This window comes from Patiria miniata, unplaced genomic scaffold (assembly GCF_015706575.1).
Source record: "Patiria miniata isolate m_02_andy unplaced genomic scaffold, ASM1570657v1 HiC_scaffold_6, whole genome shotgun sequence".
Taxonomy (NCBI): Eukaryota; Metazoa; Echinodermata; class Asteroidea; order Valvatida; family Asterinidae; genus Patiria; species Patiria miniata.
Genome location: NW_024037073.1, coordinates 3923937 through 3949762, shown reverse-complemented (window position 1 = coordinate 3949762; position 25826 = coordinate 3923937). Strand labels below are relative to the sequence as shown.

Here is a 25826-nt window from a genome sequence, read left to right as displayed (position 1 = left end):
AGCTTGGTTTACTTTTATTCAGCTCATCCTTGATATTGTAGATTTGTTGTTGAAGTTGAATACTATTCTTCGAGTTGTACTTAATTATTGCCTGAAGCGGAGAGTAGTTTCTTTTAGTCCGTCCTTAGGAAAATGAGACCTTGCCCTGCCTATTATCTTTTCACCTTGGTCATTTCACCCTAGTCTTAGATCAAGAAGTACTAAACCGGTGAGGCAGAACTCCGGAGGTTTAGGGCCTATAAATTGTCCGCCTGGTGGCAGCGCTATCGTGGACTGTGTTCTGAGACGAATTGCGACAGGTCCCGTTTTTCCGCCACACAGTGTACTTTAATTGTCTTTCAACAGAGGGCGCGCCCCATAAATAATAGTCCCCACAACTAACAACGCGTCAACACGGGGCAAGTTCGAGCAAGGACCAGTGGTTAACTAGTGGTTGGTTCGTGACGTACCTAGCGCATGCGCGCTGAAGTTGAACTGCAAACGACTCTGTAGTCTTCGCTCGTACCTCTCGCCCTGCAAACAGGGATGGCATTCTGGGTAATTTATCATGACCTATGTATAAAGCATCTGGCTGCAGCTGTAGACCGCGGTTAGCCAACTTGCGCGCAAATGCCATCCATAAAGCGTCTTGTTTGCAGGGGGGGGGGGGGGGGGGATGGGGGGGGGTTACGAGCGAACTCTATAGTCGAACTATACTGTCATCATGTCAACGACCGTCAGAAAATGGCTGTCGCACAATTATGCAACACTTGTTGCATCTCTTTATATTCACAAATAAAAGTGATTGTGTATATTTTAGGACATCTTTACTATCGCCAATATTATTGTACAATGGTGACAAAAGTGACATAATCGTAAACTATGATGGAAACTGTGCTTGGTCCCCTCTGCACTTTGGTATGGGAATGATTGCTATTGGTAACCAGCTATAAATCGTGGCGCGACCGTCGTGGATGATGCAAATGCCCATATTTCAAAATGCTTTTAGAAATACCTCAGAACTCTCACATATAGTTAAGCTGCACAGAGAAATGATGATCAACATGTCATCTTTCATTTTCTTTTCATTTTTGGGTGGGTTGACCATTTTCAGTTGACTTTTCGAGAAATTCTCACCCAAAGAAGACGAGCATAAAAAATGGACGTCTGCAGGTGTGTCAATGGGGGTGGGGTGGGCAAATGTCCCCGCCCATCTTCGAAAAAAACTGATAAATTGAGAGTAATGCTGGAAAAAGTACAAGTCATTCGGGGGGAAATGTGCTGCCCCCCCCCTCCCCCGACTCATGGCGACGCCAGTATGCTGGGGTGTTGTGATTGTGAACGGGTACAGCGTACTGCTTGACGCAGTGGGGACGAGGTTGAGGTGCATGCATTGATCTCTGTGTAGATCAATGGGTGGGTGCATGTAACACTACGTCTCTTTCAGTATATTTTTCTCAAAATGTTGACAGTATCAGTAAATATCAACAGAAAAAGTCATCGATATTTTAAAATTCAGATTTACGATGAGATTTAATTTTTTTAGTTAATTTTATTTTGCTAATTAGTCCTAAATAGTGATATAAATGCACCTTTTTAGAATCATGTCAGTTCGAGGATGTATCGCGCGAAAACCGAATACCGCGATCACGATTTTGCAAACACTGCTGCAGCATAGCGAGGCCACCCTTGATGTTGTTTTCTTCCTATTTCGTGAAAAGGAGCCGCTTTTTGTGAAAGGTAACAACCAGGTAAATGTCGCATTTTTTGAATAACTTTTGGAAATAAATTTCCTCAGATTTCCATGCATGGACTTGCTTTTTTGACACTAGCCGGGCTGTCGGTGAATTATAGCTTGAGCTGTTGAGCATGTTGAGAAGCATTGCATTACGACTGACGTCCAGGGGCAGGGAATAAATTGTACCGCCATAGCGATAAAAATTAAATGTTCTCATTTTTTTTGCTATGGGGACGCAAGTTCTACGCTTTCGTTGAAAACATTTTCAGTACGAACTCCCGCGGGAAGACTTACGCTCGCGTGCTGTTTGCTGCCGCTTGCTGCCGTGGCGGCAGCGTGCTAGGTGTGCATGCACGCGCGCGTAATCTTCACACGGGCAATGACGGGGAGTTCGTACTGAAAATGTTTTCGCGAAAGCGTGGGATTGCAGTTTATTTTTGGGTAAACACGCCGTCCGCGGCCATATTTGCCTTTTCTAACTAAGCCCAGCACAGGCACAATTCAGGACACAAGGAATATGAAAGAGAAATTTCAGCTTCCTCCGTCAGGTAGAAATATGAAAAAATGTGTTATAATTTTTTTCACTGTGGCAGAGATTCATACCCTGGACTCCGTTGCGTGTACACAACAGAGTCCAACCTGGGCTATAGCTTCGGTATAACTCCAGCTTAACATGCTTATCAGGAATTCACATGTGAATTCCTGATGAGCATGTTAAGCTGGAGTGAGTTACTCAAGCTAGTGAGTCATGTGAAATGACCCTTTGAAATTTAGTATCAGTATCACCGTGTAAAAAGTCCTTGTATTAAAAAAACTACTCATTAAAGTACTTAATCTTTCTTTTAAGACAATATTTTAGTATTTAAAATGCTAATACTTGTAATTTTTTTTTAATTGAAATGTTTTTCCATTACAATTGCATTTGATAAGTTAGTGAAACTTAAGGAAAGGGAACAAATTCCATACTGGGCCACCATTCATATTCCTAAGGCCCCCCCCCCCCCAAAAATGGTGTGTTTACGGTAACAGCCTGAAAAAAATCCAGGTAGGTAGGTAGGGAAATAATTTTATTTTGTATTTTTTATTTCATTTCAGTTGTGCATCTTCATAAACCATGCGTGTTCTTTCGCAATTTTTTTTAAATAAAAACATTGTTCAATTATTCAAGCATTCAAGATATTGAATTGATACATTTCATTCCAAATTAATTCGTACCATCCCAAGGTTCTCCCCAGGATTTTTTCAAACCTGTGGGGGAAGTTTTGCTGTGATTCAACAACCTGCGAAGCCATTGCGTGGGGTTTAAAATGTTAAACTTTAGAAGCTCTTTGGTGCATTTTAGAGCAAATCTGTGGGTCTTAAACTTAAGAAATTTCCTTAAAATTCAGAGGAGATCTTGTAGGCCCCTTATATTTTTGTAATTAAAGAAAAAAAATCAAAATTGTTAACTTAAAAAAAAACTCAACATTTCACAACCTGTGTTAAAGCTTCTTGAACTAGAAAAGTATGGATTACATTTACAAGTAAGTTTCAAATTAAGAAATTAAGGTGAAGGAAAAAAAATCACTTTTGCTTCCGATTGCATGCCTTTCGAAGATCGAAAAAATTATTTCGCCAATTTTTTTGGGGAACTGATTGAATGGAGTGCAATAAAATGGTGTAGAGCAAGGAATCATGTTTATTTTGTGCCTGGATTATTTTCATTTGCGCCACGAAAATTATCAAGACTGGCCATCAAAAGTGATTAAAACTTGCCTCACCAAATTAAATATATATTTGAGGTGGGTGATTCCACTATATTCTTAACTCTTTCAGTGCCAAACTCGTACATGTACGAGGTATATTTGTTAGTCCAATAGCGCCAACCTCGTACATGTACGAGGTAATGTTCGTAAATGTTCGTACTTAAAATTGCCAAACCTCGTACATGTACGAGGTAGAGTAAATATGTTATCAAAAGGGGGCGCTCTTGCTCTTTCTAATGGTACCATTTTCATGCATGTACGACCTGTATTTATTTTTTCATTCGAGTTCTTGCGAGAGGGCGCAGCACTAAATCTCGTATTTTCTGCAAAAAGTGCGGAATCTCCCTGTGTTCAGGCCAGTGTTTCAGGGTGTATCACTATGTTTGTGACTACTTTTGACTTTCCAATATATCAAGGATATACCAGAGAGTAACAACAACAAATTTAGTGAGTAAAACTTATTTCCTTTTTTTTTTACAGAATTTTGAACAATAAACAAAAACGCTCGAAGTTGGGCGCTTTAGGGTTAAACTTTTCAAATTTCGCGGGCACTGAAAGAGTTAACGTACATCTCAGCCGCTGGCGCCGCCAACATTCAGTCTGGCCGGCCGAACATCGTGCCGTGCACACGGTGCAGTATCAGTGTGCACTGCACTGTATACGGCCCATCCCACGTGGCCGAAAATGTTGCACTACTGCAGAAACATGCAACGATGTTTCGCCACAAGTTCGAGCTTTGCAATCTCGTCATTTTAATGGAAACACATACACAGAAAATAAAGATCACGTTCTGTGAATTAATTAATTCCCAGAAATTCTCTTTCTCCATCGATGTAATTGTTTGTTTGGTATTTTTACGATCCAACTTCGGCTGATTGCATGATCATCATGCATGGTAATACGATGTATGTGGTATTATAGGCAGAAGTCACTGGTTCCGGTCCTTCATCATAGCCTTGATTCCGTTAGCACGCGAAGGGAACCAGTGTATGCAAAGTTGTAAACCTGATGAAGAAATACTGTTTAAGGAGTGCAAAAATTCTTTGATAAGGCCAAAAAAAAAAAGTCTCCGGTTTCTGGTATGCGCGCGCGTCGCCGTAGCCATGCGCGTAGGCAAAATGAAAAAGTTTTTTTTTCAATGAAAGATGATGTCTCAAAACCGCCAAACTCACCGGTTTGACTGGAATTCTGCTGCTGCACAATTTTAACGTGTTTTTAGATGGGGTTATGATCGAGAATAAGCTTAATGTAGCCTTTCTGAACTCTCATATATTTGCACTTAGTTTAGTCGGGCACCATTTGCAGTCATCAGTCGACATTTGAAGCAAAAAAGTCAGGTAAAAAAAAAAAAAAAAGCCGCGTCGCCGCACCACTTTTTGGACAAGCTCCATACCAGAAACCGGAGACTTTTTTTTTTTTGCCTAATAGTACCCTAAAATGTTCTGTCATGGCCCATAGACTTTGTGCAGGAGCTCTGAGTGGTGGCCCAGTATGGATTTTTTTTCCGTAAGTATTTCCTAACAAAGTTGGAAATATTTCTCAGTCCCAGATTCATGTCTTATCATCATTTTTGCAATGACTGACCTTCATTGAGATATATGAAGAAAAAAAGCAGCATCAGGCTGCAACATTCTTTCCAAACTAAATGTTGAGACAAATAAATATGGCATACTTTCGCAGCACTTTTTGCACTCATCCGTTTTGGTGTGCGGCCATCTTGAATTTTGAAAAAGTCAGGGAAAGATTCATATCAGTAATTTTTCCCTTAATAAATGATCTATCAACCATCAGAAAGTGATAATATGTCCTAAAAAGTCAAAATAAGCAAGGACAATTTTTGAATTTTTACTGAGAAAACACCTAGAAATTTTCCGACCAGTCCCATAGGGTTTGTGCACAGGGGTGACAAGTGATGGCCAGATATGGGAATCTTTCCAAAGACGGTCGACACTGTTTTCTTTTTGCAGTCAGTTGCCGTGTCATGCGTACCGGGAGCTGCTCTATTTTCTCTTCCGCAAGCAACTGACAGCAACGTGAGGCTAGCAAACGATTGCCGTAAAAAGGGCTTCAGAAAATTCGCAATTTCCCTGCCAAACCACAACGATCCATACAAACTAAGCTGTTTTGGGTAGTTAAAGACCTAATATATACATCTATCAAGGTCTTTTTTTCTCATAAAAAAAGGATTTCGATGAATTTTGACTATTTTATTTCATGGACAAATCGACTAAAAAATTACGTGATGGAATTTTTGTTTTTCCAACAACGAGGAGAGTCTCCCAAATGTTGAGGTAATCAAAGGAAAGAGTGAACTTTCATCTACAAAAAGTCTCGTGAACTTGATGTTGTTAATATTTTAAGAATTCAATGTACACCTAATGTTTCCACTCCATTTTTCACAATGCGAAAAGGTCGTCGCCATTGTAAAAGCATAGAGCAAGGCCCATGCACGGTATGACCTTTTGACCCCATACGCCCACTGATTGGTCTTGCTAGCTAGCTGGAGATGGCCTGCTTAATATTCATAAGTCATTCATTGCGTGTTCGCGCACGTGCTATTCACAGAATTTTTTTCAGGCCCATACATACGTACGTTTACCCGCGTACATTATGATTGCAAATTATGAAATCTCACAAAAGTCCTCATTTTTTAACCGGCAATTTGGACCAAAAATATAACAGTCTCCTGCACGTGTTTCATAAGAAAATGAAGTGTACACTGTCCTCTTTCTACTGAAGCTTTCCATTTCTTTCGCCTTTTTTTAAGAATCGAATGTACACCTTAAAACTAAAGGCCCTCGCTTTTGTTGCTATAAAGTACTTTATTTTTCAGTTATATTTGGTATCAAAATAAATCACACTATTTCAACTTTTCACTTGCCTAGCCATCTTGGCCAAATAGTGCATGTGTCCAAGTACTTTTCGTGTGTTTCTGTAGTCCTGATCGGATTAGAGATTGCTCACCAACTTGTCCTGTCTTTTGTGTTGTATAATTATTAACCCTAACCCCCTAGGCCCTTGTTGCTTGCAACCATCCTCAATCCTCCAAAATCCTCCAAAATTTTTCAACTCTGCCTAAATTTTTCAAAATTGTCAGACAGTCCTGCCTCAAAATGCATTCATCCTCAATCCAAAATCCTCCTCATCCCAAAACTTTGCACTCGTGTTTAAATGAAGGATAACCAACACCAAATCCTTCAAAATCATCAGACAGTCCTGCCTCAAAATGCATTCATCCTCAATCCTCCAAAATCCTCTTGTGCTTCATTCATCATTCATCCTCAATCCTCCAAAATCCTCATGTGCTTTAATCACCATTCATCCTCAATCCTCCAGAATCCTCATTTGATTCAATCACCATTCATCCTCAATCCTCTAGAATCCTCCAAAACCGCCAGGAGGATTTTGGAGGAGTGAGGTGGGTTAGGGGATAACTCTTGCTTTTCAAATTGAATTTTTTCAATGGGATGATAAACTAATAATTCATTTTATGATTCTTAAATCTAAAGAGCAGTTCTGTGCTGTTTGAAATCTTTCTTTCTGAATTCATATAATTATTCTCATTACATGGTAGGAATCAGCAATGCTAAACCTGCATTTGTCATCAAGCACCAAACTAACAAAAGCCTGTGCGTAGCTGGAGTGCAGTATGGGTATACAAGGATTACTGCCGTTCCTGAAGGACGCAACCCACCGCGTCAATGTCAGGAAGTACAGTGGCTACACCGTAGCGGTGGATACCTACTGCTGGATCCATAGAGGAGCATTTGGTTGTGCCATGCAGCTTGCCAAAGGGGAGGAGACTGATATGTGAGTAGATTTGGGGATGATGCTAATGCCCCTCCTTGATACTAATGCCCCAACGAGAAGAGAGACTTCCGGATTTGGTATAGCATGTGCTGGTGCGACTAGTCGTGGTGCCGTGACTAGTCGTGGTGCCATGACTAGTCGTGGTGCCATGACTAGTCCTGGTGCCATGACTAGTCGTGATGCCATGACTAGTGGTGGTGCCGTGACTAGTGGTGGTGCCATGACTAGTGGTGGTGCCATGACTAGTGGTGGTGCCATGACTAGTGGTGGTGCCGTGACTAGTGGTGGTGCCATGACTAGTGGTGGTGCCGTGACTAGTGGTGGTGCCATGACTAGTGGTGGTGCCGTGACTAGTGGTGGTGCCATGACTAGTGGTGGTGCCGTGACTAGTCATGGTGCCGTGACTAGTCGTGGTGCCATGACTAGTCGTGGTGCCGTGACTTGTCGTGGTGTCATCACTGCCATGACTAGTCGTGGTGCCCTGACTAGTCCTGGTGCCAAGACTAGTCCTGGTGCCAAGAATAGTCCTGGTGCCGTGACTATACTTGTGCTGCCATGACTAATGGTTGCGCTGCAACTAGTTGTTGGGACTAGTTGGTTGGAACATTCATTGGGAAAGTTCATGGGAAGATCAATGTACAAGTTAATTCATGCATTTGGAATATATATATGAAATGATTGAAATTTCATCCAGTAACATTACTCTGTAAAAACTGGAATAAAACTCCACCAACAAGAAAATTGGTAAGTGCGACATTATTCAGAATGCGTCCTTAGCATACCGGTAGATAGAACTACATGTACCTTTATCAATGTATTCCATTTATCGTCTTCACTAGTCGTGTAGTTGCACAGCACTAGTATAGATCCATTTTCTGCTTCAGGGACATTAAAGGGTATATACAACATTTGCAAACATCGTAAAATAAAACTACCAAGTTTTTACGAAATACCTTACTAGGATGTTGGTAAATAACAGTCTAAAAGCATCCTGTAAAAATATGGCACCTGGTGTGAAGTCTTTTTCAAGAAAATTGTATTTTTGTATACATTTCCAAAGGTGGTCGGCCGACCATCGTTGGAAAAACCTAACTATTTTTCAACTACTGCTCCAAATTTGCCACTTTTTTCAGTGCAAATTTTGTTTGCTATTGGTTATGTGCTCATGAACGGGTGCAGTCCAGCTAGACTGGTTCCCTTACCTTACCATTTCCGGCATCTATCAATTGATCCATTTCATCTTCAGTGGAGTCAGGGAACCAGATTACTTGAACATTTTTGTTTTCTTGGCTTTTCCAGCATTTTCGAACACAAAACTTCAAACATGTCAGTGTAACAATATTTGATCTATTATACTATTACTAACCCCTCAAATAGTCCATTTCTGAAAATTACAGCAAAAGCCAATGATGTACATTCCCTTTAACATAGTCTGAGGAAGAGGCTTTAGTGTAAATTTCCATTTGGTTTGAACGTTAAAGCTTCAAATTGTTTTTTTTTCTATCTGGAATGTATCACTCCAGGTATGTGCGCTACTGTTTGAAGTTTATCAACATGCTTCGATCCATGGACATCAGGCCGATTCTGGTATTTGATGGCAGTCACCTTCCAGCCAAGAAATCGGTGGAAGAAAGCAGACGGGAGTAAGTAGAATGGGCTGGATGTTGACCGCATCACTCAGCCATTTGAATCAAGTTTGAAATAGTTTTGAGCACATTGACTTATTCGGTCGATAGCGCAGGTCAAAATGTAATCCATCTATCGGTTGCGCACTGCAGAACTGGCGGGATTGATGGCTTATGCTGTAATGCGTTGGCGCAACCTTTCAGTTGTTCAGTTGTTCAAACCACACGCAGTTGATCATCACTGGTTGTGCAATCACTACTGTACACTACATAAGGCCACAAAAAAGTCTGGTTTCTGGTATGGAGCTTGCCCCAAAAGTGGTGAGGCGATGTGGTTTTTTTTTTTTTGGTGACTTTTTTTCCCTTCAAATGTCGGCTGATGACTGCAAATGATGGCCGACTAAATTTAGTGCAAAATGTATGGGAGCCCAGAGTGGCCTCATATAAATATATCATATGCAACTTTTCCTCGGATCTGCTGATTTCCTCTTTTTTTACTTCCCATGTGTGCCATTGAAAATAGAAAAACACTGTACAAGCCTTGGAAAGATTTGAATTTCCTCTTTTTTTGTAAGTTCCCAGTTGCATGCATGATATATTTAAAGCTTATACTCGATCGTATTCCCATAAAAAAACACGTTAAAATTGTGCAGCAGCAGTATTCCAGTCAAACCAGTGAGTTTGGCAGTTTTGAGACATCATCTTACATTGAAATTTTTTTTTTTAAAATTTTGCTGACACGCATGGCTACGGCGACGCGCGTGCATATTAGAAACTGGAGACTTCTTTTTTTTGGCCTAATCAACTAATGTTTGGGTAGTTGCTATCATGTTACCTTTGTGCAGATCCACTTAACGTGCCCGACAGAATCATTTAAACAGATTGTCAGGGTTTCCGTAGTCACAGAAAAATCCTGGAATTTAAAGTTATCATGGAAAGTCATGGATATGTTGCCATGGAATTGCGTTATGCATGGGTGGGTACATGTGTGCTCTATACTTTTTGCATGCTCAGTGCACTGTTGTGATGCTTTTGTGGTGTTCAGTGGTCTCGTGTCAAACTGGAAGGCTGAAAGGGAGTGGCATCCCTTGCCTCAGTGGGATGACTGACCAGTGTATTGTAAATAGGCTCGTAAGGTGACAAAACAGCATAGGAATTGGTCATGGCAAGCCCTAGTGTTCTCCTGGAAAATCATGATTCCTTTGGGAACCCTGGATTGAGGATTTTGCAGCATTGAGAAAGGTAGAGCCGAGCCACTGGAACTTGATGCCTTGTAGGCTAGGGCAAATCCAGCATTTTTGGAATTCCGAATTTGGAGTCGATTCTATTCGATTCCGGCCTGGATTCGCCCAAGCCTAATGTCTTGTGAAAGGTTCAGTTGTAAACAAAGTGTGCAGTGGTAGAAAATGCTGGAAGTTTAGTAAGTGCGAATAAATCTGGCAACTAGTGCATTGTTTGGGATTTAATTTGTATAACTTGGTCAGTAATTGTTTTCCCTGTGAAATAGTCATTCTATTAGTTAAGAAACCAATTGTGTGGGTTGCTTAGAAACACCTCTCACTATTTTAACAGTCAAATGCCTTCGAAATGTCCATTGATTTTGGCAAAATGCTTCAGGAAAAGTTAAAACTTTAGGAAATCACTTTGACTGATTGCATCGATTTTTATTCAGACAAAAATGGTAAGTGGTCAGAGGAGTGTGATGTGCAAATGTATTGCAACCTTCTGCATAAAGCTGTACGTCTACAAAGACTGTTTTGCACAGTTGTATCGCACAAATCATAATGCGTTTTTCTCTTTTGTTTTTTCTAAATTTGTTGTGCAGGAGACGTGAGCTCTACAGTAAGAAGGGTAAACAGTTCCTGAGGGAAGGCAAAGTATCGGAAGCCAGGGATTGCTTCAGCAAGTGTATCAACGTCACTCCTCGCATGGCACTGGAGGTCATTAAGGTAAATGTGGAGCCAGCAGGGTACCAGTTTCGTGGAGTTGAAAAAAAAAACCAGAAAAACTATTGCTGAGCAATTTTGTGTGCTTAGCGAAGATCAGCGGGCAACCAGTCACAAGCAGTGTATGTCACATGACGTTTTGGCTGGTAACCTAATATGGGTAAGCAAAGATATTCTGTGCTTACCATATTTCTGTGTTCAGCAGCGCCATGAATTTGACCCCAAATGTTAGTTATATCTCGGAAAGGTCTAAGCAGTTGATGCATGTAGCCACTCTAGTAGAAAATCTTCACTAATTCTAGATGGATTTTTAATTATACTGAGCCTATGTCACAGGAAAGCTAGAAATTTTGTGTGCCCTGGATGCATACCAGTACATCAAGTAACTTACAATTCTGTGCTTCAAGATTTTTCTCTTGGCAAGGTGTAAGTCCCAGCATTGCCAGCTGTGTTGTATTTGAGTCCATTCACAAGTCCTTTCACAGCTCCAGTCACAAGTAACTGGATGAACAATGACAAAGGAATGCTGTTGTAACAGTTTATTTAAATACATGTAGCTAGTGAATTGACTTGAGACTGAAGGACTTGTGTTGGACTTGTGATGGACATGTGATGGACTTGTGATGGACTTGTGTTGGACTTGTGTTGGACTTGTGATGGACTTGTGTTGGACTTCTGAAGGACTTGTGATGGACTTGTGATGGACTTGTGTTGGACTTGTGAAGGATTGTGATGGAATTGTGATGGACTTGTGATGGACTTGCAGGGACTCGAATACAACACTGATTATCAGCAGGCTAAGTGCTAATAAAGACATTTGGAATACTGTCTGACCTACCCATCCCCCCCCCCCACAATGAAAAAAATAGAATCCACAATGCAAATGAGATTTGGTCCATGTTGACAACACTTGCCAAGACTGCCTGGGATGAGATGATCGCATTTTAAGACTTTTTGGTTTTGTTTGAATTGAAATAAAATTAAGGAAACTTTTAAATTGGAAAGAGATTGGCCTTTCATTACTCCTCCCAAATCTTTTTGTGGATTTTCAAACTAAGGATTTTAGAGGGTTAGGGTTAAAACCATTTTTTTCCTTTATTATTGATCAATATAATCCAGGCAGCAAGATCCCTGGGTGTGGACTGCATAGTGGCTCCGTATGAGGCAGACGCCCAACTTGCTTACTTAGCCATCAGCGGTATGGCACAGGCGGTCATCACTGAAGACTCGGATCTAGTGGCCTTTGGCTGCCCAAGGGTAAGATTCAACTCTCACAAGGGTTTTTTAAAACTATCTTTACGGAAGTGGACTGTTGAGCGCATGTGCCAATTGTCAACCAAATGGTTCTCAGATTTAACTTCCCTTTAAAGAAAAATCCTCCAGAGTCATGAATCGGAAAGAAAAATTACATCAACTTAACCAGTTCGCGCCGGGATTATTTTGACATCGACCGGACCCAGGCTCGGGATTGTTTTTCTCGAACCTCGATGGCAGACGGGTTCAGGCCGTCATCTGCAGGTAGCACATCCTGTTTTTTTTTGCCTCGCTCGCTGCGAGCGGGTCACAGACAGATATTTCTGGCCTCGCTCGTTGCGTGTTTATCCGTCATCCGTTCCGAATACCTCAAAACCTTTGCGTGTGTACATGTCATCCGATGTGAATTGGTAAAATTAAAATCTACTTAAGTTAAAAAAAACAAATAAAAGTAAGAAAATGTATATTTTGGGAAACTAAAAACATTCTAAAAGAGATTTGAACCCCACACCTTGACCACATCCCCATGGGCTCCAGTCCATGGAGATATGGTATGTTTGTCCTTAGGCAAGACACTTTTTGTCACTCAGTGGCTTGTCCAAGGACACAAAAAATACGGCCGACAGCTGGATTCAAACCCCAGACTCTTTATCGAGAGTCACAAACTGTAACCCATTAGGCATTATTGACTTGAAGCAAAAACTCAAATTTAGTACTTGGTCCAATAATTGCAGCAATGATTCACCCTGTGTTCCTGACTTTGCCGCCTTTCAGATAATCTACAAACTTGACTTGAACGGGAACGGTCTCGAGATCGTGTCGTCCAGGTTGAACCAAGCCATGAAGATTGGAGATAGATTCTCATTGGACAAGTTCCGCTACATGTGCATAGCATCCGGCTGCGACTACCTGGCCTCTCTGCCCGGGATAGGATTGGGAAAGGCTAAGAAACTCTTCCAGAATGCGACGAATCCAGATATCACTCATGTGAGTGTCTTGTTTGATGGGATATCTTGTACATAAGTCAGTTTGGCACAGTGGTACAGAACTTTCCTTGTGTTCCACTTAAGTTAACAATGCTAATGGACCTTATTCATGAGAAAGCCATTTTGGTCATGTTCCCTGAATGTATTTTATACATTGTGACCTGTTGAACGGGAGGGTGCCAGACCATTTGTTCATTCTAGCCTCACTAGCGGATTCCGCCCCCCCTAAGATCTCGGCCATCGAGTGACGAAACATTTTGAAACTCAGCACATGCATAGAGCAACTCTTCCTAAACATACCCAAGAAATTTCATGACTATAGGTCAAAGGGTTTTGGAATTATGGCTAATTAATTATTCATATGTACGAATGGCAATTCTGCTACATGTACACGACGTATATGCGAAAATTCAGTTTTCATGGCGCGTAGCGCCAGAAAAGTTTTTGCTACGCGGCAACCCGTGGTCTGATTTTTATGTTTTTGGTATCAAAAGATGCGCAAAGCTCGAGGCTAAAAAGTCATAACAGCTCGGGTGGCGAAATTTTTTTTTAGAGGCTATCACGGAAAATGTTGAGGGGAAGTGTCCCCCCCCCCCCGGCCCCTTTAGGGTTAAAACATTAGGGCATGGTTAATCACATATTTTAAATTATTCATCAGAGCAGACTGGTATTGATATGTAATTGAATTTATGTCTTTGCTTTCATTTCTCTTTTTAGCAAGTTCTAAAAATGAAGATTTTACCTCGCTTTCAATTTAATATGGCCGACTTGTCAATAAGGCCCATGTTTGCTAACGTTAATTTTTTGCACAGCCCTCATGTGTTTTCCTCCCATGTTGGCAAATTTCGAGTCATTCCATAATGATTTCCAAAATGGCCAACCCGTACATAGGGGACATCATGCTTTCGCTGTGGCTGAAATCTTCATTTGATATAGCATAGGCGAATTATCCTTTCCAGTCATTATTTTTGTTGTTGAGGAATTTAGAAGATGCTAGCCAAACAGTGATGTCTGTAGCACTTAGTGCAGCAATTTGGACATTTTTATGCCCCGCGGCGAAGCCGAAGGGGCATACTGTTTCCGCCTTGTCCTTCCGTGGGTGGGTGGGTGGGTGGGGGTGTGTGTGTGTGTGAGCTTGTCTTACATACGCAGTGTGGACTTCCGAACAAAAGACGTCCACATAATGTAGGTAGCACCGACGTTGTGTGGACTTACCCCACGTCCACACAGTGTTTCCCCATTTCTGGAAAACAGGTTTAGAGGCATTTTTGGGTTAGGTTTATCTGTAGCAGAATGAAGAAAAACACTAAAGGGAATCATAGAAAAAAAATTGGGTTGAAAGAGTTTTCACAGTTTGAGAAAAATGAGTTTTTTCACTGGTTTTTCTTAACTACACGAAAGCAATGGAAAGTCCACACTAGTCATGTGAAACAAGTATGGGTGGGTGGGTGTGTGTGTCCGGACAAATCTTGTCAGCACGATAACTTGAGAAATACTTAACATATGAACTTCAAATTTGGTCTGTGTATTGTTCTTGGTAATCCTAAGAGGCCTATTGCATTTGGGGCCGAAAGGTCAAGGGTCAAGGTCACAGTGGCTGAAACAATAGAAATTTTGTCAGCGCGATAACTTGAGAAATACTTTACATATGAACTTCAAATTTGGTTTGTGGATTGTCCTTGGCAATCCTGAGAAGCCTTTTGCATTTGGGGCCGAAAGGTCAAGGGTCAAGGTCACAGTGGCTAAAACAAAAGAAATTTTGTCAGCGTGATAACTTGAGATATACTTTACATATGAACTTCAAATTTGGTTTGTGGATTGTCCTTGGCAATCCTAAGAAGCCTATTGCATTTGGGGCCGAAAGGTCAAGGGTCAAGGTCACAGTGGCTAAAACAAAAGAAATTTTGTCAGCGCGATAACTTGAGAAATACTTTACATATGAATTTCAAATTTGGTTTGTGTATTGTTCTTGGTAATCCTAAGAAGCCTATTGCATTTGGGGCCGAAAGGTCAAGGGTCAAGGTCACAGTGGCTGAAACAATAGAAATTTTGTCAGCGCGATAACTTGAGAAATACTTTACATATGAACTTCAAATTTGGTTTGTGGATTGTCCTTGGTAATCCTAAGAAGCCTTTTGCATTTGGGGCCAAAAGGTCAAGGGCCAAGGTCACAGTGGCTAAAACAATCGAAATCTTGTATTTATTCTGAGATCATAGGGATTAGGGATTAATTCATATAAAACCTACAGAAGACACTAATGCTGTCAATGAACATTCCATGTGACCAAGGTACATGTAAGTTGATGTTAAAGGGAATATACATCATTTGCTTTTGCTGTAATTTTCAGAAATGGATGGAATTGGGGGGTTGGAAATATAAAGCAAATATAGTTACACTAACTTTTTGGAGGTTTTGGGTTCGAAATGCTATAAAAACCAAGAAAAACGATCATTTTCCTGTTGTCTGGTTCCCTGACTCCATATAAGAAGAAACAGAGCAGTTTACATACTTTGGGGGAATTGTAAGGTCAGGGAACCAGTCTAGCTGGCTCGTACCCGTTTATAGGTTTGTAATCGATTGCAAACAAGTGCAATGGTCAATTGGGGCTAGTATTTGAAAAAAAAGCCAGTTGTTTCCAACGCTGATCGGCCGATCAGCGTTGGAAATTGATACAAAAATACCACTTTTCTTGAAAATGACAGTATACCAGGTGCCATAATTTTACAGGATGCTTTAGACTGTCATTTACCAACATCCTGTTAAGGTATTTCGCAAAAACTTGGTAGTTTTATTTTTCGATGTTTGCAAATGTTGTATATTCCCTTTAAAAGAGTGGTGTTATGTCATGGGAACAGTCACGGTTGCGGGGCATTTGTGTTTGTAAACACACCTGACTTGTTTTTCACAATTACCGATTGGTCCATAGCCATTACAAATACAGATTGTTTTGTGCATGTCAAGACAACTACGAGCAAGGCATTGTCAATAAATAACTCCTGGTTAGATATATTTTCTGGAAACTGTTGGTTGTGTTTTAGACTCTTGTCTCCCCATCCCCACTCCCACAAAAAAATATCTAGACTAAAAAGATTATACCCATATTACATATTGAGTCCACTCATAATAATCTGTTGTTTTTTCTTTTTAAAGGTTCTCAAGCGACTACCCATCCATCTGAAGATGAAAGTAACAGTCCCTCCTGAGTACATCGAAGGTTTCCTCCGCGCCAATAATACCTTCCTTTATCAGTTGGCCTTTGACCCTGTCAAGCGGCGACTGGTACCCGTGCATCCTTACAGTGCCGAGTTGGACAAAGAATCATTGACTTATGCTGGGCCGTATCCTTTGCTATAGAATTTTCCGATGACTGACAGAAGCCATTCATAAATACCTAAGACAGTTTACCCATTCCTATTGGTCGAGAGCCCATCACGTGGCCGGTTTTAAACGTTTGATAAATACTGGCTGGCTGGTCATAAGCACTTTTCCAGTGTCACATGAAATTTGGACTCATTTGAAATCCGGTGCCGTTAACCGTTTTATTGGTTGAACGTTCACAATCCTCACGTAGGCATGGGCAATACTACCAGTGAGTCAGTATTTCATGGTCCTAAATTCACAAAGCACTGGCACAGCTGCGTTCTGCGCCACATCGCGCAGTACTCATGATGCGTGCGCCAATGTTCATACAAGGAGTTGTTTCTGAGAGGGACATACCATAATATACAATGTAGCTAGAGGGGTGTTTAAAAAAACATGAAGTACAATTGTTGAACAAAATTGTTTTTTTTACATTTATGAATGGAAAGAAATGTGTGCTTGGCCGGTTTAAACACTATGTTTAAGACCAGTTGGAGTCTGGATGCTGATAATTACTGGAGCCGAAGGTGTTTAAAACCGGCCAAGCACTCATTTATTCCCTTATTAATGGCATATGGCACCATACTCACACGCAGGTGGTACAGGCATACTCAGTGCTCCTTCCCCAAACAAAGTTTATAAATTACAATCGCACATCGAATTTGAAATGCATGTTACAGTATGCCAGCAAGTTCTTAATGATGCGTTCTTGCTTACTTTATCTAATGAATGAATTTTGAGTTCTCGTAACCTCAGAGTTAGTGTTTTTCGTTTATCAGTCTGTTTACTGTTTTTACACCTTACATCACTGGGCCTAGCTACTGTTCATCTGAACTTGCTCTGCAGCAAGCGCTGGGTAACATCGACCCCAACACAAAGAACAAGATTTTTGATTTCCAACCTGAACGGAATAAGGTAAACACAATTTTTTTTTTTTTTTTTAATTTTAAATTTTTTTTTTCTTTCAAAATGTTTCTCCCACAATTAGAAAACTAGTGCAAACTTATTCTTTTTCTCCCTTCTTTCTAATACAGCCTTACGACAAGTCTAATCCCAGACACAGGCTCAGCATTTGGCACAAGGACTACCGCCCGGGACCGGACTTTTCCGAGGGTGACCCGGCTGAAGTGCAACGACCCAAGACCCAAGGGAAGGAGGTCACGCTGATGGTCAATGGTCTGAAGCTGGACGGTCAGCAGAGAAAGCGTCCCAGACCAGGTATGTTGTCTACGTCCCAGAGTTGTAATCAAATTTCCACAAGTCGCCAAAAGACATCACAAGTCATCACAAGACATCAGTCACATGCGTCATGTGCACACAAGCCATATGTCCTTCATAAATTGGCCACAGACTATCACATGAAATCTATTAAGCCCACCCCTGCCAGACACAACACAGTGCGTGAGGTGGAAAAGTCTGGTGCACTTTGATGCATTCAGCTATCAACACCAGTGCATAAACGGCCACTTCTGAGATAATGAGAGCTAGTCCCATTGAACAATGCCCCATTTGTATCCTGCTGCATTCGGTGACCACAGACTTTGAGGCAGTTTGGCCTTGAGACTTTTGCCTGATGGATCTTGCTGCACTAAATGTTGCATGTTGTTGCGTTTGGCAGGGTTTCTAGCCAAAATATCCTGTACAGGTCAAATCATAAAACATCTTTACGTCATCTGATGAAAACACATTCATTTGCACATAAGTTTCCATCGGTTGCTTCTGTTACCATTCAGCACTCCAGATTCAAGAACTACCGAGTTTCATGAACAGAGGTCTGGCAGCTGGATATATAAGCCAATGTAAAAAAAATCCTGCATGGCCCCACCTTTATGAAAAATAGATCCCGAATGGTATGCAATGGAACAGACCTGTGTTTTCTTTAATTTAATCTTGGTTGTCTTTGTTACATTTCTACGTACAGTTGGATTTATTCTTGTAGAAATTCACCAACTTGTCCTCCCTGGTATATACATTTAAGTAAGAATTAGCAGTGACCTCCTAAAGTAAAACATTGACCCTTTTCAATTTAAAGATGCAGATGAAGATGACCCAAGCAATGAGGATCTGACATCCCTTTACGGATCTCCCAAATCCAAGAGACATCTTGCAGACCCAAATCTTGTGGTGCCGGAAACGCCCGAAGATGAAGACAAGGTACCAGGGAAAACTGGTCCCCGTAATCGGAATCCCTTCTCGAAAGAAGGCAGGTTGAGGGACAGCCCTCCAAAGTCGGCGGTTGGGTTTGGTTCTGAGGAACGCGTCGTCAAGACTCTCTCCAGGAGGAACATTTTTGCGAAGGGTCGGACGGGTGGCAGTTCTAGACTGGACCTCTTGAAGTCAAGTACAGTTGTTACGAGCAGGTAAGGATGAGATTATTCCAAGTGTCTTTCAGACTTGAAAAGATGCCAAACCCTAACTCCCTAGGCATTTTTGCTAGAATGCAACCTCAATCCTGCAAAATATTCCAACTGCCTCCGTGTAAAAATAGCATTCAGCCTGAAAGTGGTCCATGGAGGGATGACCACTGCCTTCATTCTGCAAAATCCTCCATGATCACTGTCAGCATGTTGAGGCAGAGCAAGTGACATCCTGGAGCAGTGCGCAGGATTTCAAGTATAATCTAGGCCTAAATTTATGCACGGCTGAGCATAAACAACACAAGGCCCAGCCCAAGACCTTGACACAGTGCATCCTCCGAAATCAGCCGCACATTTTTGCCACATAGCCTCAATCCTGCAAAATCCTCCATTTTGTAAAGAGGATTTTGGAGGATTTGGGAAGGTAAGGGTTAATTAGGGAAAGGTAGATCCTGTTTTTACATTTGGAAAGTACACAACTTCCCTAAACAGTCTGATGGACTTTGAAGGATTCAGAAAGGCTCTCAGCAAAAATGCATAAAACTTCAAAAAGAGGGATAGCTACCTCTGTCAAATCTAACACTTGGCAATACCTGACATTTTTTTAAAATAGCGGCATAGATGAGACGTAGAGTCCCATGCAATGTAAAAGAGGCTAGATGTTTATATCTGACTGAATGTTTCAAAGTCCTTCAATAAACCAAACCAAAATAGTGTTTCTGTGTTGTGAGATATATCGTATGATGAATTATAACCAATTTTGAGGGAAGCTTGAGGGACATACATACATGTTCTCCTTCCCTGCAGAAATCAAGATTTTGTTTATCTATTTGTTGTAGATTTTTTGCAACAGAACCAAACCCAGTACTACATGAGATGGCTCAAGCTGATGAAAGTGACCCAGAGCGAGATTGTAAGCTTCTTGATAGTCAAGCACCGTCTGTAACAGACACCAGTGAAAATGAAACAAATGAAGACGATGGAACTTCTGGTGCAGAGACTATGCAAAATGGCAATGTACAGATAGAGAAAGGGTCCAAGGCATCAACTTTGAACAAGCTGCAACGTTTCCAGAGAGCGACGTCTGCACCAGTCTTGCCGTTTACTTGCAGTGCACCAACACTGTCTTCTGAAGAAACCGCAAAGGAACCACATCTGTCAGGATCTCAAGATTTCTTCACTAAGTCGCAGGAGTTGGATGTAGAATCTCATCAGGTCGGCTCTCAGGAAAGCTCTCAAACGTCAGTGAAGGCTTTCACTAAGAAGGGAGTCTTCAGTTGGTCTAGGAAAACAACGTCTGTCACCAGTTTGAAAGAAGGTGGGAGGGCGAGGTCATTCAGGAGTCTGAAGGAATTCAAGAGACAGACAGTTACAGCGAAGCTGGAACGTAGCGACTCCAAGGGTCAGGAAGGTGCTACTGACTTTGACTCGTCCCAGGAGGGTTGGTCGCAGGAGAGCTGCTCCGTAAGCTTGGAATCTCAGCAGAGCAATCTGTGCAGCATTGATACAGACTCGCTCAGTCTCAGTCAGTTCAGCAGCCAGCCTCACAACAACTCTAAGACTTGCGGGATGGGAGAGACAAACTCTTCACAAATCAACTCATTTCAAAGCCAAGATCAAGATGATGTTGTGGAAGAGACACTTGGACCAAGAGAAAGTGAAGAACCAAACAACAATTGCAGCCCATTGAGAGGCATAGAGGAACATCTTATGAGGATCAATAACGGACAATCTCATGAGGAAGTTCTCCCAAATCAAACATCTGACTCAGACAAAGATATTGACATTCTGGACAGTGTTATGGATGTAGACTCTGATTCTCAAGACCCAAAAGTTCAACACAGAGGGACTGTAGATCCATCTAAACTGTCGGAACCCACCTCCAAAATTGGGGCTAAAAGAGGAAAAATGGCATCATCCTTGGATGAGAAGGAAGAGTTTATTGACCTGACCTCAGAGAGCGATGAGAATACACCTCCACTGGAAAAAACGAAGAGGAACACTTCCACAGGAAAGATGAAAAAGGTAACATCTTTTGTATTTGATTAGTCAATTATGTGTGTACAACGTACCAATCAAATAATGTTACTTTTGTACAATGTATTCTTGGAGTCCCCTGCTTGGTTTTTGTTGTAAAGTCAGTTTTTGAGGGAGCACAATATTATGTTTAGTCAACTGAATAAATAATGACATTTGACATTGGATTCAAACCGGTTTTCCTCAGAACCATCACATACTCATAAAATTTCACAAGGTGTTTCTGCAAACTCACCTTGCTGTTATCCCCACCACGCAGACGTTCCATTCTTATTTGACATCTCAAAATATCCGAGACCAAAATTTTGGGAGGGACTTTGTACTTGCTTGTTTTTCTACCCAGATTTTGTTTGATATTTGCATGTTATAAAAGTTCTTAACGCAGAAACTAAGATACGTTTCAATATTACCATTATGTTCACAATCTATAGTTTAGTATTGATCTTTGCGATTCCTCACAATGAAGTGCATTATCAATTCTTTAACCCTGCAAGCTGGATTTTTGCCTTGATACAATGATACAATGAATGAAATATTTCATTTCAATTAGCAATTCACTGTCAGAGTTAAAGGCTAGAATTAAACGAGAAATCTTTACATTCTTTGTTGTGGGATCTTCAAATGTAACAAGAATGTTTACCTTGATTTGAACCCCCTCAGATGAAGAGCAACTCTGACTTGGAGGACACACCAACCCTACCTGTCTTCCCTAAGCTTCCAGGTCGGTACTTTGCAAGTTGTGTCATTTTTCAAAATCATTTTTGGAACAATCGTTACTGGATAATCAAAAGCATGACAGTTTCACGTGAGGGACTAAGTGTGAAATATTGCATTGCTTGTTACTTGGCAAATTTGAGTGCATACAAAAATCAAGTGACGCCCAATATTCAATCAATACATACTGTATGAGAATTAGGGTGGGAGCCAGTTTTTGCTATTGCAGATATATTACTGAGCTAAACAGGCTTTTGTGCTGGGCAAAGCTAGGAAACTGGCCTCTGGCTGTGGTACCACTCCAGGCCAGAGGTTAAACTAAGTGACTGTAACTTGAAGGGGTGAGATTTGTCGGGATTTCAGGATTCTTAAAGAATCTCTTTTATAACCTGGAATTCTTGACGTTTTATTATAAAGGTGTATTTACCTATAGACATATATAGAATAAAAGGAATGGGTATTTTACAACCCTAACCCTCCAGGGTATTTTGGCTAGAAACCCTGCCAAACGCAGCACCATGCAACACTTGTCTAAATGACGAGCCTGCCCAGTGTAGCAAGATCCATCTAAAAGTCTCAAGGCCAAACTGCCTCAGAGTCTGTGGTCACTGAATGCAGCAGGATACAACTGTGGCATTGTTCAATGGGACTAGCTCTCATTGTTTCAGAACTGGCCGTTTATGTACTGGTGTTGATAGCTAAATGCATCAAAGTGAACCAGGCTTTTCCACCTGATGCACCGTGTTGCGCCTGGCAGGGTTAGGATTAAGGGGTACCTATGTTGCTCTGGGGCCCTCAGCTTTTTATATTAGAACTCCCAATCTCACCTCTCAACTTGATGCCAGTTGATTGTTCAAAAGTTGAAGATGCACCAGGCATGCACCTTTTTCTCGGATCCGCTGATTTCCCCGTTTTTTAACTTCTCATGAATGTCATTACAAATTGAAAAATACTGTACGAAGGCTTTGTGTGGTTTGGGGTTTCCTCGTTTTTTGTTTTTGTTTTTCTAAATTCCTAGTTGGATGCCTGATACACGTATCATCAATTCTGAAATTGCTTTTGAAAATCCCTTGACAAATTTCTAATTTTTTTTTCAGAATATATCGCAACTGTGCATGAGTGCGTTGATTTCACTCCGATTACATTTCTTCTTGAAGCGTTTCATTTTTCAGAGTCAAGTCGATTACTAGTCATCCAGTCGCAAGTCACAAGCTCTTTATATAATTAGCTTTGACAAAGACATCATTGTCCAATCCCGCTATTTGCTACCTTTGCAACTGACTTGTGGTGACTTGTGATGGACTTGACTATATTTATTTTCCTCCCAGTGATCCCAAGAAGTCCTTTTAAAGAAGATATAAAAATATCTTTTATCCCCCCCTTGTTGTTGTGTCTTTCCTTGAAGGTTCAACCAAACTGAATGGTCAGTGCAAGGCCTCAGGTCTGTCCAGACGTCAGAAGAGTAAGCAAACTCCCAAGGCAGATGAGAATAGAGGCGGTGGTACCAGACAACAGACGCTATTTGCCTTCATGAAGAAAAGCAGGTCAGTATACTCAGCCCATAGGCTGCGTGTCTGAATTACTCGACTACAGCCAGCAATGACACATGCACCTTTTCCTTGTATCAGCTGATTTCCTCATTTTTCGCTCTGCACTTGTGCTATTAAAATCTGAAAAACACTGCATAAAGTATTGTAAAACTTTGTTGTGTACATCAGTTGCATGCCTGATGCACCTATGAAAGCGACTGAACGTACTTCTCATTTGGCATGCGTTTCTGCAAGCAATTGCCAAGTTATTTTTAAACAACCATTTATCAAAACTGGGGCTCCATGTTTTCTGAATTGTCATCTTCGTGGTGAAGATATTCCTTTTTGGAGGAGGTGGGGGGAAAAAAGTGGAAAAATTTAATCAACAGTTCCATGGTGATAATCAAATGTTCTGTTTTGTATCTATTTGAAGCGTTAATATTTTGGGTTTTAATTCACTTTCTCAAGCCCCTAGGAAATAGAATTTACATGTACAGTCGAATCTCGTTAGTACAAACTCTGTTAATACAAAATTCTGGTTATAACAAACATAAAGTCTTAGTCCCGACTGTGCATTTATGTGCACAATGAATGGGACTGATGTTCCTCTTAATACAAAATTCTGATATAACAAACAATTTGGCTAGGTCCGAACGAGTTTGTATTAACGAGACTCGACTGTATCTTCAAGTAAACTTGAATACTTGATTCTGATTGGTTGATCCATGGCAACAATGTGATATGGACCGTGGATCGCACCCTACTCATTGCGCTCTTCCAAGATGCGAGCGACATTCCAGCTGCATCCGCTAAAGTACTGAAATGTTTGTGTAAAGCGTAATCGTTCCAATTGTACTGCGAGTCAGGTTTGCTTGAAGATAAATTGGTTATCGTGCTCATGGAACACGAAAAATGTAGTGCGTCTGTGTCCCACATACCACAAGGCCGAAGACGCACTACATTATTCCGTGTTCACTTGCGCTCGCGGGATAACTAATAGTGCACCCCATGCGTTGTTTAACCATTAGCACCTATGTACTAAATTGTATTACATTGTATTAATTCACTGACAGTTCCATAATATCATTAGGTGCTTGAGCACTTTCAGACACTACAGGGAGAAATTGGCCGGGTGATTTGGGTGCTACAGGGGGGCTAATGGGTTAAAAGCACCTTAATTTGCTGGAGTCTATTACAACTCAGAAATCCATCACAAATAAGTTCAGGGGATGCTAATAAACAAGTTCTTTTTTAAAGCTATTTTGAATAGCTTGTGACTTGTGATTTGTGATCGACTTGTGATTTGTGAAAGACTTTTTGAGGTCGTGACTACAACTATGGTACAGCTTTAGGCAGAGTGTCACAAAACTGATTGAAACGTCAAGTGTTTGTCTACCAGTATCGCTCAAAAACCATCTTTGTTAACCATTAAAAAACCTCACAAATGTGGCAGATTTAAACAGAACCGCTTCAGGGCTTTACAAAATTGAACCAGGTTTTGACCAACGGTCTTGTTTTTGTTTCTACCAAATCTGTTTGCAGTGAGCGAAGGAAAGACGCCAACCCCACGGCTCCCCTGTCACCGTCCAAACAGAACATCATATGTGATGAAACGCCCGAGGGGGATAGCAGTCTATGTAGCAAGGGCATCGTACGATTGCAACGAAACATCTTCAAATGAAAGTCACGGGTCTTGAAAAGCAGAGGAAGAAACTAGCCACCAAAAAAATGCCCCAACAATGTAAACTTTGACCATCAATTTTGAGCTGTCGCAATTACGGTACAAAATTTGACTGAGCAGCACCGTTTTTGTTCAGATAAATAAAGTAAATGTTTGGTAGACACCTGTTGTCCGACCATAATTTCAACCTGTTACAGAGATCTCTGTGGGAGCTTTCAGAAAGTGACTGTGTAAAATGTCGCCCTCTAAAGCATCAGCATCACAGAGCTTATACATACAGACCCCTTTTAAAGAACGCCCTCACTGAGGACAGGTCTCTGTTCCCTGATACCAGGGATGTACTCGGAGTCCATCACAAGTCCTCCAGTCCCAAGTCAATTTTTAAGCTTTTCAAATGAGCTTTGACAAAGGCTTTCCTTTCTTATTGTTCATCGACTGTTTCTTGTGACTGGACTTGTGATTTACAGTGAAATCTCGATAAGGCAAACTCTGATAACTCAAAACAACTGTTAAGTCAAACAAAGAATCCATTCCCTTCAGTTGTATAACAATGATATACAGTGGAACCCCGCTATAACGAACATCGCGGGATCCACAGAAAGTGTTCGTAATAACGATCGTTCGGTATAGCGATTTTGAATCGCCGGTACGCTCTTAGTGAACTGGCATTTCTCACATCCCGCGGCTACACGAGGAGTCGTCACAAAACTTTAGCAACAGGTGGTTTTCCCTTCTATTCCTTGGGGAAATAATAGCCATCTATCACTCTTCCACATTCAAACATGATGTAACCATGGGTGGGTTGATGTTCAGGAATTAAAAGTGAGTAAGTGACCCAAATAGCATTTAATGCATCCGGTAGATTTTTTGTTAATGTTAATCTGTTGACTTTTTTTCAACAAAATGTTCGGTACCTTTTGTACATTAAAGCTGGGAGCCACGGATGATGTTCGTTATAGCCGAATGTTCGCTATAGCGGTTTTCGGTATAGCGGCGTTCCACTGTACAACCCTGCTTCACTCAAAACTCTGCTTAAGTCAAATTTTAACCTGTTCCCTTGAAGT

The 25826-nt window shown here is 41.1% G+C and overlaps 1 protein-coding gene across 2 annotated transcripts; it reads left to right on the top strand.

The window, feature by feature from the left end:
- Positions 1-1549: 1549 nt before the first annotated feature.
- Positions 1550-24923, top strand: LOC119742994 (exonuclease 1-like). 2 transcript variants are annotated; one of them, XM_038219291.1, is made up of 14 exons: positions 1550-1719; positions 7037-7272; positions 8796-8915; positions 10723-10846; positions 11963-12100; positions 12872-13084; positions 16235-16422; positions 17263-17359; positions 17479-17662; positions 18477-18804; positions 19641-20826; positions 21499-21559; positions 22958-23096; positions 24624-24923. In XM_038219291.1, the coding sequence occupies exons 2-14, from the start codon at positions 7112-7114 to the stop codon at positions 24760-24762; spliced, it is 3078 nt and encodes a 1025-aa protein (XP_038075219.1). In that variant the 5' UTR covers positions 1550-1719; positions 7037-7111; the 3' UTR covers positions 24763-24923. The 2 variants fall into 2 exon arrangements, with proteins under 2 accessions (XP_038075219.1, XP_038075218.1); XM_038219290.1 differs by having other exon boundaries at positions 1550-1730.
- Positions 24924-25826: the final 903 nt, after the last annotated feature.